This window comes from Thermobia domestica, chromosome 11 (assembly GCF_964235325.1).
Source record: "Thermobia domestica chromosome 11, izTheDome1.hap1.1, whole genome shotgun sequence".
Lineage (NCBI taxonomy): Eukaryota > Metazoa > Arthropoda > Insecta > Zygentoma > Lepismatidae > Thermobia > Thermobia domestica.
In genome coordinates, this window is record NC_137464.1 from 197,540,827 (window position 1) to 197,554,085 (window position 13,259).

The 13,259-nt window shown below is 35.3% G+C and overlaps 1 protein-coding gene across 1 annotated transcript in view; it reads left to right on the forward strand.

The window, feature by feature from the left end:
* The window catches only part of LOC145663722 (otoferlin-like), a 189,817-nt gene that overhangs the window by 112,923 nt on the left and 63,635 nt on the right, over positions 1 to 13,259 (forward strand). Inside the window, exons 8-10 of the mRNA XM_081729805.1 lie at positions 4,977 to 5,182; positions 6,538 to 6,655; positions 9,850 to 10,064. Of these exons, the coding sequence (XP_081585931.1) occupies positions 4,977 to 5,182; positions 6,538 to 6,655; positions 9,850 to 10,064 (539 nt within the window). The remainder of the gene's footprint in view (positions 1 to 4,976; positions 5,183 to 6,537; positions 6,656 to 9,849; positions 10,065 to 13,259) is intronic.

A 13,259-nucleotide genomic window follows, 5' to 3' on the forward strand; every position in this document is an offset into this window, starting at 1 on the left:
GCTATATATCTAGGCGATTATTAATCATTATATGATTAGCTTTATTATTATTTTATTATTCTTATTATTAGACTACCAACCTATGATATGCATATGTGTCGTAAGTTTATAGACAGCCTATATTCGTTCGCCTGTCTGTCTGTAGACAGGTGTCAGATCAAAAACGGTAAGAGATATCAAGAAGCGGGTTTTTAGCAACCATTAAGCGTCTCAAAAATTGGTTCGACCTCCTTCGCTAAACCTCTATTCAAACCGAAAGTGATAGAAATCGACCATTTCCGGTTTCAATGTTTACCGCCATAGAACGAAAAGGGTAAAAGATACTGAGAAGCTGTTCTTTACAATTCATTCATCCTAAGAATAGGTGCCATCTTCTCCATTAACTCGATTCAAACCGTAACTGGTTGAAATTATCCATTTCCAGTTTCAATGTTTTTCGACGTTCCGCGAAAATGAAAACATAGTGAAAAGTGGTTTTCTGTTTTCAGCTTCTCAAGATCACATATCATACTATCCACAACACTCTGGAAGTACCAGAAATCAACCCTTTCCGGTTCCAACGTTTGTCGCTATAAAGCTAAACCGTAATAGATAACAAAAATCGTTTCTTATAATCGATTCAGCGTTTCAAGAGAACTTACCACCACCAGCCACAATAATTTACAAAAACTGGAAGTGGTTGAAAATTTATTAGTAGTGCTTATTTTCATAGAACAAAAACTGTAGGAGACATCGTAAAGCTGTTTTCTTGAACACATATTCTGCGTTCAAAGAATTAGTTCTGTCTCATCTTTCATCTGTTCAAGCCGGCAATGGTGGAAATTTGCGATTTCCTGTTACGACACTGATCGTATAAGTTGAAAATAGATAGCAGCAAGCAGTATTTGATATGAATTCAGTACCGAAAGAATATGTTTCATCTTTTGATTTTATTCGTCTATTGATATCAGTTTGCACTTCCAGTTTATATATTAATCTCCATAGGACAAAATCAGTGAGAGATAGCGAGCGAGTAATGGAAAATGAAATGAAATCTTTAAGTTTTACGTCCCACGGTCATGCCGGTTAGGCTAAAGGAGACGGTGGTGATGAGAGATGAGTGAAAAGGTGGAATGAAGAAAGTGGGAGGAAACGGGAGAACCCCGAGAAAACCCACGAGCACGGTGTTTGTCCACCACAAAATCCACACGGCACGAGCTGGGATTGAACCAGGGACCCCAAGCACCGGAGGTGAACGCTCTACCACTGAGCCACCGCGACAGTATTTACACACAAAGACTAAGGTGGTAAAACAAATTATTGTTAGTCATAAAGTTGGGTTGCCGATTGGATAGATAAAAACGTCAATGTTGCATTTTCTTTCTGAATAATAAGTTACATCATTGGATTGGATTGTTAAAGCTATGTTAAAAATCTGTTACTCTGGTTGATTATTTTGGAAATTCAGGGAATAATCTGATTTTTTTTTAAAGTGTAAAAGCATTTCAAAAGTGTCTTTGATTATAATTTATATTATTTACTTAAAAAAAAGGATGAAATCGTCTTATACAGAAAATAGAAACATATAATCTAAAACGTGTCAGAAAAACGTAAAACCTAGTAAAAAAAACTTAAAATCTGGCAACCTTATGCGTGGGATCATTGGAACAACAAATTCAATTTAATTCACAATTTCTGGGGTTCCACCTATTCACCAATCCACCAAACTTCACCAGTAAATCATATTCAACATAGTCATAAATCAAATTTAAATCAACTTTTCTTCTATGAAGTTCGTGTGATTCAGGCAAGGGCGCTGATTTCTCTGTAAAATTCAGATGCAGAAGGCATATATAAGAATTTTAAGACAAATTATGCCAAATATTGTATATTCATAATTACAATACGGGGGCCCGGGCCCCCTTGGAATCGGCGCCCTTGGATTCAAGTCGCATTGTTCTTTAGAAAAGTTTCATCGGTAAAAAAGTTTTGTCGCCTCCAACATTAATTTCTTCCCTTATTTTAAAACAGTGAAAGTTTATTTTTTTACCCTTAAGAGCAACCATTGCACCACGTTAACGTGCAGGTCTACGTCTCATATAGCCTCTGTGCTCAAAATGTCTTTAAAATCAAATCAAATCAAAACAAAACAAAACAGATTTCCATGATTTCACATATCTATTTTTTTGAAAGAAATTTCATTGACGTGACAGATCTGAGGTTTCCAGTACACAAAATATGGCCTGTTGGTTAAGCAGTCTCAGTTATAAACATTTTTAGCATCTGGCAGAAAAAAATATTTTTTTTTTCGAAAATTGAATTGTTAAATATTGGGAATTAACTTAAAATGTTCTAGCTTCTTATGTTTGAGAAGTAAAAGAATATATCTGGAAGTTTGATTGATGTATTGACTGTGCAACTGAAGAGTTATAGCTAGTTCTCAATCTAGCAAATTCTAAGAAGTTTGCTGTAATTGTAATATCCAACACCGTTTGAAATTTCTCGTATACGGGACCTAATATGAGGTCCGAAGACTGTCGCCAGTTTTAATTTATTTATATCGTATTGCAAAACACATTCGCTCTGTTCGTGAGGAATAGACTCAAGTGAGTCTTTTGACACTCGAAACGTTTCGACATGAGTGGACAGGAACGGCCTGTGACGTCTCATTACTTGTTTGGCGTGTAGCCAAGAGTGGATGAAGCGTCTCTTCTGGATATGCTCTGAGATAGACGTTTCCTATTATAATATAGAGAATTTTAGGTATGTAAAATAATACTCGTTTATTAGTGTCTAAGCTGATACCGGGTTGAATAGTTTCACAAAATCTTTCTTATGTTGGGAAATGTAACACCTAAAATGAATTACCTCATACGCTGGCCTTACTGGCACTAGTAGAGTCAACGTTTATACTATAAATCTTGAAACACCTAATAACTTATTAGGAAAAGTACTTGTGTCAGAGAGCAACGTGAGTGCATTTTTATTTCTCTATCATATACTATTCATCAGTTTAACTATCGTAAACAGGGACATTCACTACGGAATCCTGGGTTTTAAACCTGCTTGGACAAAAATAAAACGTTTATCATAATAAGATATCCACACAGACACCTGAAATGACATGGACTTTTGAACCTTCGCCTTCCACTGATGAAATTTCTACTTCACCACTTATTGGAATCACTATTTTCACAGTAAACTTTGAACTGGGAATCTCAGATTTAATTATGTTTGGTAAGAAATAATGCTGAGTAACATGGTTTCTGTTTCTCCTAGAGAGATTTGTTAATTAAGTCTACGTCTCGTAAATGTTTTCAGATTGATGTAGTAGAGTGGAAAATGCACAGGGTAGGAAATAACATATATGAAATTAACAATTCGATTTCTTCCTATAGTAATTGCATTTGCCCTCTCCGATGAGAGCCGTTTTTGCCACTTCTCGGAAAGCGATTACCACAGACCACGGTTCTATGGCGAAACACTGTAGTGTGTCACGGTGTGTGGTGAAATTGGAAAAGATAATCGTTGTAACTTCAACTTTTTGTGATGTATACATCCATGCTGCGAAATATTTCGAGGTATTGAAATATGCATTGCTACCCTTTCCTTGAGTCAGAAGAAACGTCGCAGGACACCATGCAATTCATGAGTGACGAGTTACATGTTATAGCATCAAGCTGAACATGTGCTGAAAGAGGCTAAATGAGATTCAAACTCTGCCGTGGCTTTGTAAATCCCCGGACATGAATCCTATCGAAAATGTTTGGCATCTCCTAAAACTAAATCCCCATAAGCGATCAAGCAAACAACAGTTAATTGGGAGACTCTGTGACCATCTGTTACAAGATGTCATTGATGACTTACGGAAAACTGTGTCATGTATGGAGTGATGTACGCGAGGGGTTTCACTGTTTGAATCTCCGCTTGAACAAGATATTATGCAAAAATAAACTTTTATTATATTAAGATACAGCAAACATTTGAAATTATAGGAACTTGAAAGCTTCAACTTTTCCGTCCTTAACGAACTTTTGCGTGCGCTACTGCATGTGTACTGCATATATATAGTTAAATATTTACGTGTTGCTAAAGGGAGCTTCTATCAAATACTAACACCAGCAGTAGCTTACGCAGAATTTCATCATGGGGAGAGGATACAAGCTTCTCAGGATTTTTATATACGTATCTTAATATACAAGATATGAAAAATAAACACATACACATCTTAACACGGTATATGTTTATTTCTCATAACATCTAGTTCAAGTCGGGATTAAAATCTGGAAGCCCCGTTGCGTAAGCCACTGAACACCAGCATAAACAATGGTTCGTTCTGTGAACTGTTGCGTTGCAATGACCACAAACTCATTTTTAAGTATCTATTTGCTTATGTTAGGGTAGTGTAGAGTAAGCACTCTATCATTAAGCAAACACCATTATCTTTTGCGTTTCAATTCATAATGTAGTCAAGATGTATTCAGCATTTTTACATGTTATTCAAAGAACTCCCAAATAAATACATGACCTACAAATGAATTTATGTAATAAAATTGTTTAGTAAGCGTTAACTGCAACTATTGACAATAAGGGTTTTCACTTTTCGTACGAGAAAGTAAATATATCAGAACAAATGCTTTATTTGCACGGTTTTAGATATCTATATACCAGAGAATATTTTTCCTCGTTGTTTTTATAATTCATGTGCATGATGGTTAAAATACTGAATTATTTTGACATTAATACCATATAATATCGTGTATTATCAAATATCTGGCACGCTCCCTTTAGTGGTGCGTGTAGCGTTGGAATATTTCGATGGTTAAAGAGATAGTGAGAGAAGAGGATTGATATACGCTACATGAAAGAAGAGAATAAAATAATTGAGAGATTACTTGCTTAGTATAACACGAAAGCAATGATTCTTATTGTATATGAAATGTAATAAAAATGATATTTTCTAAGATACAACATTTACTTATATTTTTTTCTCTCAGAGTTTCTACCTACATTTGGTCCGACATTTGTGTACTTATACGACCCAAGATTGACAACTACTGGCTTGCCTGCTACAAAATCTAGCACAAGGGATCCCATAATAAGTTACCGTGGAAGAATTCTTCTCTCCATAGAGACTCAGCTCACAGGTGCTAAAGGAGGTGTCCCTTCAGTAGAGCAAAGCAAAACAAATTCGTTGCCGAAGGTAAGAAATTATTGATATACTTGTCTATTAACTATCTTTATTAGATAAATTAAAGTTATTTATTTAGTTAGTTAGTTTCACATTATGTATTTTAGAGTTGTTAATCAAAGAACATCCAATTAGATCAGTGCTTCCCAATGTTTTTCGATTGACATAACATTTTACGGAAAATCTACGACAACATCTGTACTTAACAGTTTATTATGAATTCTAACATTGAATCTATTTTCTGTGGATGCATTCTTTCTTTGTTGCATTTCGGTTTCTGTGGACAAACAAATCCCAACCGATCATGGGGGTATGTTTGGATTGAGATCACTTTAGTATTGAACGCGGTTTAGATTAGATTAGGTTAAAATTAAGCACTGTTGTTACTTTTGATTGGTAATTTCTATCGCAAAATTTAATAGGATCGCGCAAGTGAGACTTATAGTATTATATAAATAATGTTAGTACATCCGTCAGTTAGTCCACTTGAACAAAAGTGAAATTTTGAATTATTTTTTGGAATAGATAGCTAGAGTGATAACCTTTTCTGGTTGTCCTCTACTTACATATTGCTGGAGTCATTGTTTCTGGTTGTAATTTAGTATGATGTTCTCTTTTATAAATATAATTTTTATCTTTGCAGTACTATTTATGTTAGTAAATTTAGTGTTCCAAATCACAGAGTTGTCCTTTTAACACATTGACCGAAAGGTACATATTTTCTTGTGGGCCACGGTTTCTTACTAGGAAAATAGATGAAGAACGTATTACAACAATAAAAGCTTCACAAACTAGCTGCATTGTTTTGGTCAAAAGGTCATTTGTCAGATTACATAAATATTACATCATATTAGCGTGAGTCACCTGCGCTTCCAATGTAGAGAAACCTGTGAATTATACTTGATTCACGAAGCAATGGGCCTAAAACTAGTGTGAGTTTAATTCAACTCATATGGCAGTTGGTGTGTTTCTGTGTCGTAAATCTGTCTTCGTAGCCTACTGTACAGTGCAGTATAAAATATAATTTCGATCAATCGTCGGCCAACGATTTATGCTGCTTTACATTGTACCTGCATTCGCAGTCTCCATGAACAAAAATGTTTACATTTTTATTATCTTAGTAGAGTATTATAATTTTATTATAATAAAATAATAATATGCTACTAAGATACTATTATTTTTTAATATTACTATTTTAAGTCATAATCATAAACGATAAATATCTACCTAACCTGTATAACCGGTCGGGTATCATAAATGGAGACTATCTACATGAAATATGAAATAAAAAATTAAAGACAATGCCATGTGAACCATATCACAATATGATTCTTAGTTATGAATTCGTGATGTTTTGTATCTCCTAGGCTCTCTATACGAATAAAAAGAATTTCCTGTTGTTTACCACAGTTATTGATGCGACCATCATTCATAAGAGCAATGCCAAAAGTCCCATCTCTATCGTATTCGCAATTGGAGATTCTGGTAAGTCTAAAAATATATTTTTCCTTAATCTTTAACAACTATTTCAATGTATTAGATTCAAATATTGAGATCTAGTGAGTACAAATATAATCTAAAGTACTCACTAACTATCACTATAAAAATTGTTGCGGAAGTACTGCAGGATTCTGAAGCATGTATTTTTCGATGGAGCACATATTAGTTCCTTAGTAAAGTCTTGACGCGACTACAGTAGATACCATAGGTTTGGGGCTATGAACCATTAAAGTTCATTTTTCACATTTTCGGCAGCCTATAACTTCGAAAGGAAGCATTTGTGCACACAGATTGGTCTATACTTTTTGTCTTATCTTGGTGTAGACACCTCCCTAACGTTGTCGGTGTTGTTTCGAAACACTCTGTATATAGGCATACACATAATGTTCATTCTGTTACTATTATCACAAATGAAATAGTGCAAATATTACCGATTAACATGTAGTGCACATTTTAAAGGAGATGTGCGAACTACTTACTCTGTCCCCAGCAATAGGGTGAAGGGAGTAGACGTATAAGGTAAAGTCACTATAATAACATTAAAATAACAAGTTCTACCACTACTAGACGTATATCTGGTGTATCCTAGATGCACTGTGAACTCTGAAAATACATCTTCAGGTGTGAGGTAACGAATAGATTTTGTAAATACTGCAATTTAAATGAAAAAGAACCTATGTGCTGTACTAGATAATATAAAGAAACATAAACGCCTAGAATTAGTTCATTTTCACTAACGTTTTCATAAATTGCAGAGTTTATGTATTGTGGTAGATTGAAGTGAAATAAGCAGTTCCTTCTCTGGAAAGTAAATAAATGTCTCTTACATCCTTGTCTCTTTAAGGCTCAACACATGTGAATGTGTACCAGATAAACTCTTACAAACAAACATCATCATCATCATCATAGGTATTCTGCCAGCATTGGCAGGTTACTTTCCGCAACTGAGAAGATTCCATGCTCCACTTTCTTCCGCTAATCTCTTCGTTGTCACGTACGATTTTTCGTTTTGATATCGTCCATTAATTGTACTCTCCTTCGCCCTCTCTCTCTCTTTATTGCCACCATATCCTCTAAAACGTCCGTAGCCAATACTCCAACCAGTTTGTCTTCCTCTTCTTAATAATATCTAAAATTGCTCTTCTCTCCCCCATCATTCCTAACATCCTCTTATTCGTTTTCCGCTCAATCCAAATTCTCTTCATTCTTCTCCATACCCACATTTCTAAATCTTCAAGTCGTTCTTCACCATTTTTGCGTAATTTCCGTGTTTCCGCTCCATACAGTACAACACTCCGCACATAACGTTATGAGTCTTGTAACGGTCCCTCCTCGCTGTTGGCAAGTCAGGAGCTGTACGCTAATCACGGCTTAGCGTGACCTAAGAGAGTTTCGTTATTTAAGAACGATGATAAACTAGGTTAGCTGATTAAGTGATTAAACATTAAGCCAGTGCATAACGGAAATAACAACTAGACACAATTTTCGACACTATATATATATATATATATATATATATATATATATATATATATATATATATATATATATATATATATATATATGTATTTATTGATCTAGAAAAGGCTTTTGACCGCGTGAATTGGGAATTGTTGTTGGGAGTTCTAACAAAGATAGGGTTGGAATGGAAAGTAGAAGGGATTGCAGACGATATGGCGCTTGTTGCAGAATCTGAAAAGAAAATCAATAAAATGTTAGAAAAAATGAGAAAGGGCTTTGAAGAATATGGGATGAAAATAAATGTTAGAAAGACAAAAGCCATGGTGATTGGAACGAAGGGGCCTGTGTCAAATATAAAAGTAGGAGGGGAGAAAATAGAACAAGTGAATAGTTTTCGATACCTGGGTAGTATTCTTAGTAATGACATGAAATGCGAGCGTGAAATAAAAGCAAGGATAGGAATGGCGAAAGAAGCCTTTAAAAGAAAGAAAAGTCTTTTTTGTGGGACCTTGAACAAAGAGTTGAGAAAAAGACTCATAAAATGCTTCGTGTGGAGTGTTGTACTGTGCGGAGTGGGGGAAACGTGGACATTACGTAAAGGTTACGAAAATCGACTGGAAGCCTTCGAAATGTGGGTGTGGAGGAGAATGGAAAGAATTAGTTGGGTCGAGCGGAAAACGAATGAGAGAGTATTAGAAATGGTGGGTGAGAAAATAACACTTTTAGATATTACTAGGAAGAGGAAGAGAAACTGGTTGGGACATTGTCTAAGAAGAGATTGTATCATGAGGGACGTCCTAGAGGGTATGGTGGCGGGAAAGAGAGGGAGGGGGCGAAGGAGACTACAATTAATGGATGATATTAAAACAGAAAGATCATACGCGAAGACGAAAAGGTTAGCGGAGGACCGTGGAGCATGGAAGCTTCTCAGCTGCGGCAAGTGACCTGCCAATAAAGGCAGAATACCTATGATGATTATATATATATATATATATATATATATATATATATATATATATATATATATATATATATATATATATATATATATATATATATATATATATATATATAATCCTTGATCAGGAAAGAAAGAAAGAAAACAAATCAATCGTTGTATTCTTCCAAGTTCTTGACAACAACATTATCGAACATTAGCAACCTTAATTAAATTCTTTATGATTAAATCAAGAACATCTTAACCTAATTATATACTATCAAGCTAATGTTATCATGGAATGAAAATAATTAGTGATTGAAAAACGATTTATTGATATAACCTTAAAAGAAACAAAAGGAAAAAAGTATTTATAATCACCTTGAGCAAAACGTCATTTTCGTGGAACAGTTGACTAGAATAGTGTTTTTATGAATTGCAACTTAATAACGAGTTGTAGATCCAAATTCACATGGATCGAGCCAGGGACCATTCGCATCAGAGCTGAGTGATTACGACTAAGTCACCGTGTTCTCTTCAGAAATAGAAACAGATAAATAAATCAATTTCACGAAACCTATTCGAAACGAAACAGCTTCCTTGCGGGAAACCTTATCAACTTTACGACATGAATAGCCCTATACATTTAGAGTGCCCTAGGAAATTGTTTACATCAAATACCTTGTGTATTGTAAAAGTGCATGGCATATATATATTTATCAATTCTAGATCAAATTAACTTTAAAACTACAGTAAATAATATTTGTAATTTATGTTCCAGAATATGAAGAACCTGCTCCAATTGAGGGAAGTTCTGGAGAAGACAATAGACGATCAGATTCAACAGAACCAATGGCAGCAAAATCCGTAGAACACCCGTACTTTTACGTTCCGTTTGAAGAAGTGAAACCATGTTGTTACATTCGCTCAAATTGGCCTGATACCATAAGTCGTTTGTACCACTCGAACATTGTTGGCTTCTTCATAAGAAAGTTCGTATGTATTTCTCCATTAATGACACCTTTTAAAATGAAAGTGTAAACGAGAATATACCTACATATACCTAGCATACAAACATTCAGAGAATTTTAAATAATTTAAAAGTTTCCAGGTGATTACATCATAACAGTACGGCAATTGAGGGAGAAGGGAGAGGGGCAGACTTGAACTCTAATCAATAAAAGAAAATGCCATATTTTTCACACGAACTGTGCATTAAATATATTGTCCGCGTACTGCGAGCAGGGAATATACCTTTCAAGTCTTTCTAAACATTTCAATTATAACAATTTTATTCTAGCAATTGAAGTGGGAGATTTTTCGGGATATTTTGCTTTTGAAAAATTAGGTTTTTCGTAAACTTCTTTTTGTAAATTAGTTTGAAAATAGAAATAAAAATAGTAAATTGTATCCACTGCAACAACACTACCACTTAATTTCTTAGCGAAATATCTAGGTCTGGAAATATCTGGAAAAAAATATCTGGGACTGTTTTACAGCATTCATACTCAGCTCCAATAAAACCAAATTCAGAGTATGTGCGTCATCCACACTACAACCTTATATTACGGAAAGCGCATATACAAGCCATCCACACTTAATGAGCTAGATACTGTCATAAATAGTTCAGTGCAGTGTTTGTCCAAAAGAACGAGACATTTTGAAAAGGATACTTTTGAAGGAGGAAAACAAATACAGTTCTATAATCATGTGAATGAACAGTACTAAACATATCAATGAATAACAAAGAATTACTCATCACAAGTTGTCTTTAAGATGAATATTTGTAGGGGACCAACATCTTTGTACACTCCGCATCAAAAAAATTGCGACAGCTAACGCCGTGCAGTTAGGGCATCCAATATACACCTTCTTATTCCATAATCGTGGCAGGTAAAGAGACCATCTCTCTCCCCCTCCTTTCTTTTCTTCCAAATTAAAATTAGCTAGAAACATGAGCGCAATTCTAATTTCAAACTACACATGTATTAGTTTCGATAAAATGAAATAACAAAACCGAGATGAAACAAGATTCATAGGTTGATGTAGGGAGAAACACACACAATGAAAAATAGAAACATATTGATGTCTATTACACAGAGATTCATAAATGAGGCAGAGAGAAGAGGAGAGAAGAAGAAAAAGAAAAGGGAGAACAGATAAAACTGTAGAATTCAAACGTAGTAACAAAAGAACATAACATTATAAAGTTCTGTTTCCAGAAATCCAACAGTAATATAGAAATAACGTCTGCTTTTACATATTTTTTCGAATATATACAGGGTGCTTTAAACATTCGTTATATTACTTTCATAATGGATAGAATACTCAATTTCCAGTAGAACTGTAGATCTCCTAGACACATTAGGATAATTTCAAAAGTTTAACACACATGCTTAGGTGTCCACGTGATTCGATTGAAAATTCGGTAGTGTTCATTGGACGTACTGATCCAAAATACATTCTAATAAACTCAGTAGATAGCGTTGGTCATATCGTCCATTTCAGACTACTAATGCAAACTGAACAAAAAAAAAAAAAAAAAAAAAAAAAAAAGAAAAACCGAAACAGAAAGAAAAAGAAAGAGAAAGTTCAATGAGTGCTATTTTACTGCTACATTTCTATCAGAAATACCCTATATTAAAAGTCCAAACTGTATCGTAATGAAAAGTTACAAATGTTCGTAAGGGAAAAAAAACTAACATTATGTTCCTTATAGATATAGCATGTTTCAAATTTCAACAGGAATAAAATACATTGAATTATAGAATGAAAACAAATTTTGTGTCGAACTAGTATAAAAAAAATTGTTTTCAAATAACCAAAGAGGTTACTATTTTCTAGTCTTTTCCGAAGATTTGTCTGTTCCGAACATCTACCGGTACCATTGATTTCATCTCTTGCGGATATAACGTATTTTGCACAGATAGAATGAACACGCTAGAGCTCAAACGAATCATCGTGTCAGTCGGATAATGTTTGTTAGGTTATAGACCACCACGGGTCGAGGATTCAAATCCGTAGTAAACCGGTAATCCGAGTGAGTTTCGGTAACCCAGAAGATAAAAAAGAGATTTTACTTATTTCCGTGCGTTTAAACAGAATTTCTATCAGAGATGACCAGGACTGGAGATGTTATCCCCAGAGTACGAAAACCACGACGCCGAAATTCCCAGTTAATTAGATTCTCCAGACCAGGTATTTCGGGCTCTTGGTCCGTTTTAACTTTGGAACATGGAGTGTGTGTGTGTGTGAGAAAGAGAGGGGGAGGGAACTGAAAGATGCAAAGACAGGATAGGGAAACTTCAAGAAAGAGAGAGAGAGGGGAGACGAATATAAATATGAAACATACCATTGCAGTGTATGATGTAGAACACACACACTATTTACTAGAATTATCGCAAATGATGCGTTGTAAGTTCTCTATCATCAGATGAATCTCTGTTTGCAGCCATTATTTTATGCGATAAAATAATAGCACCTGATAGGGAATGGAAGCAAGATTTTCTATTTGGAAGTCTAGCGCGTTATCACTACACCATTTTTTGTTTTAGAAGTTTGTCCCAACCGGAATACTGTTCGCAATGGGCAGTTCGCGCAATTTCTGCGTAATCCAAACACGACAGGGACACGAACACAGAAAGATCCAGGACAGTTAAAATTCCGACCTTGCTCTTCAGGGGGATTCGAACCCTTAGTGGATTGCGCCTCACGATCCGAAACCGAACGCCCGAGACCACTTAAAAAAAAAGAACTTCCTGACTTATTTTCTTTCTACTACAACCACTTTCAGGACTACTAGACACGACAGGGACACGAACACAGAAACATCGAGGACAATTAAAATTCCACCCTTGCTACTACAGAGGGACTCGACCCCCCAATGGTCTTCACCTAACGATCATCAGCCTAACGCCTCAGACCGCTCGGCTACACCCACCGGCTACCACTCGGCTATTGCCACCGGCCCATCGAATGGTGGCTTAACAAATGGTGTAGTGTTTCTTTATGAGAACGATAACACGAAAAGTGTATACTGCAGATCAATGATGTCTTTGTAATGTCTTGGTAATTCCCTTACCCTTTCCCAACCAGCATTCGTAAATCATCTCTATCATGATACAGGTGTTTGCTTCCACTTTCTTACGCATTGCTTGTCCAGTATGATTAGTCGATTCTGCACAATTACTT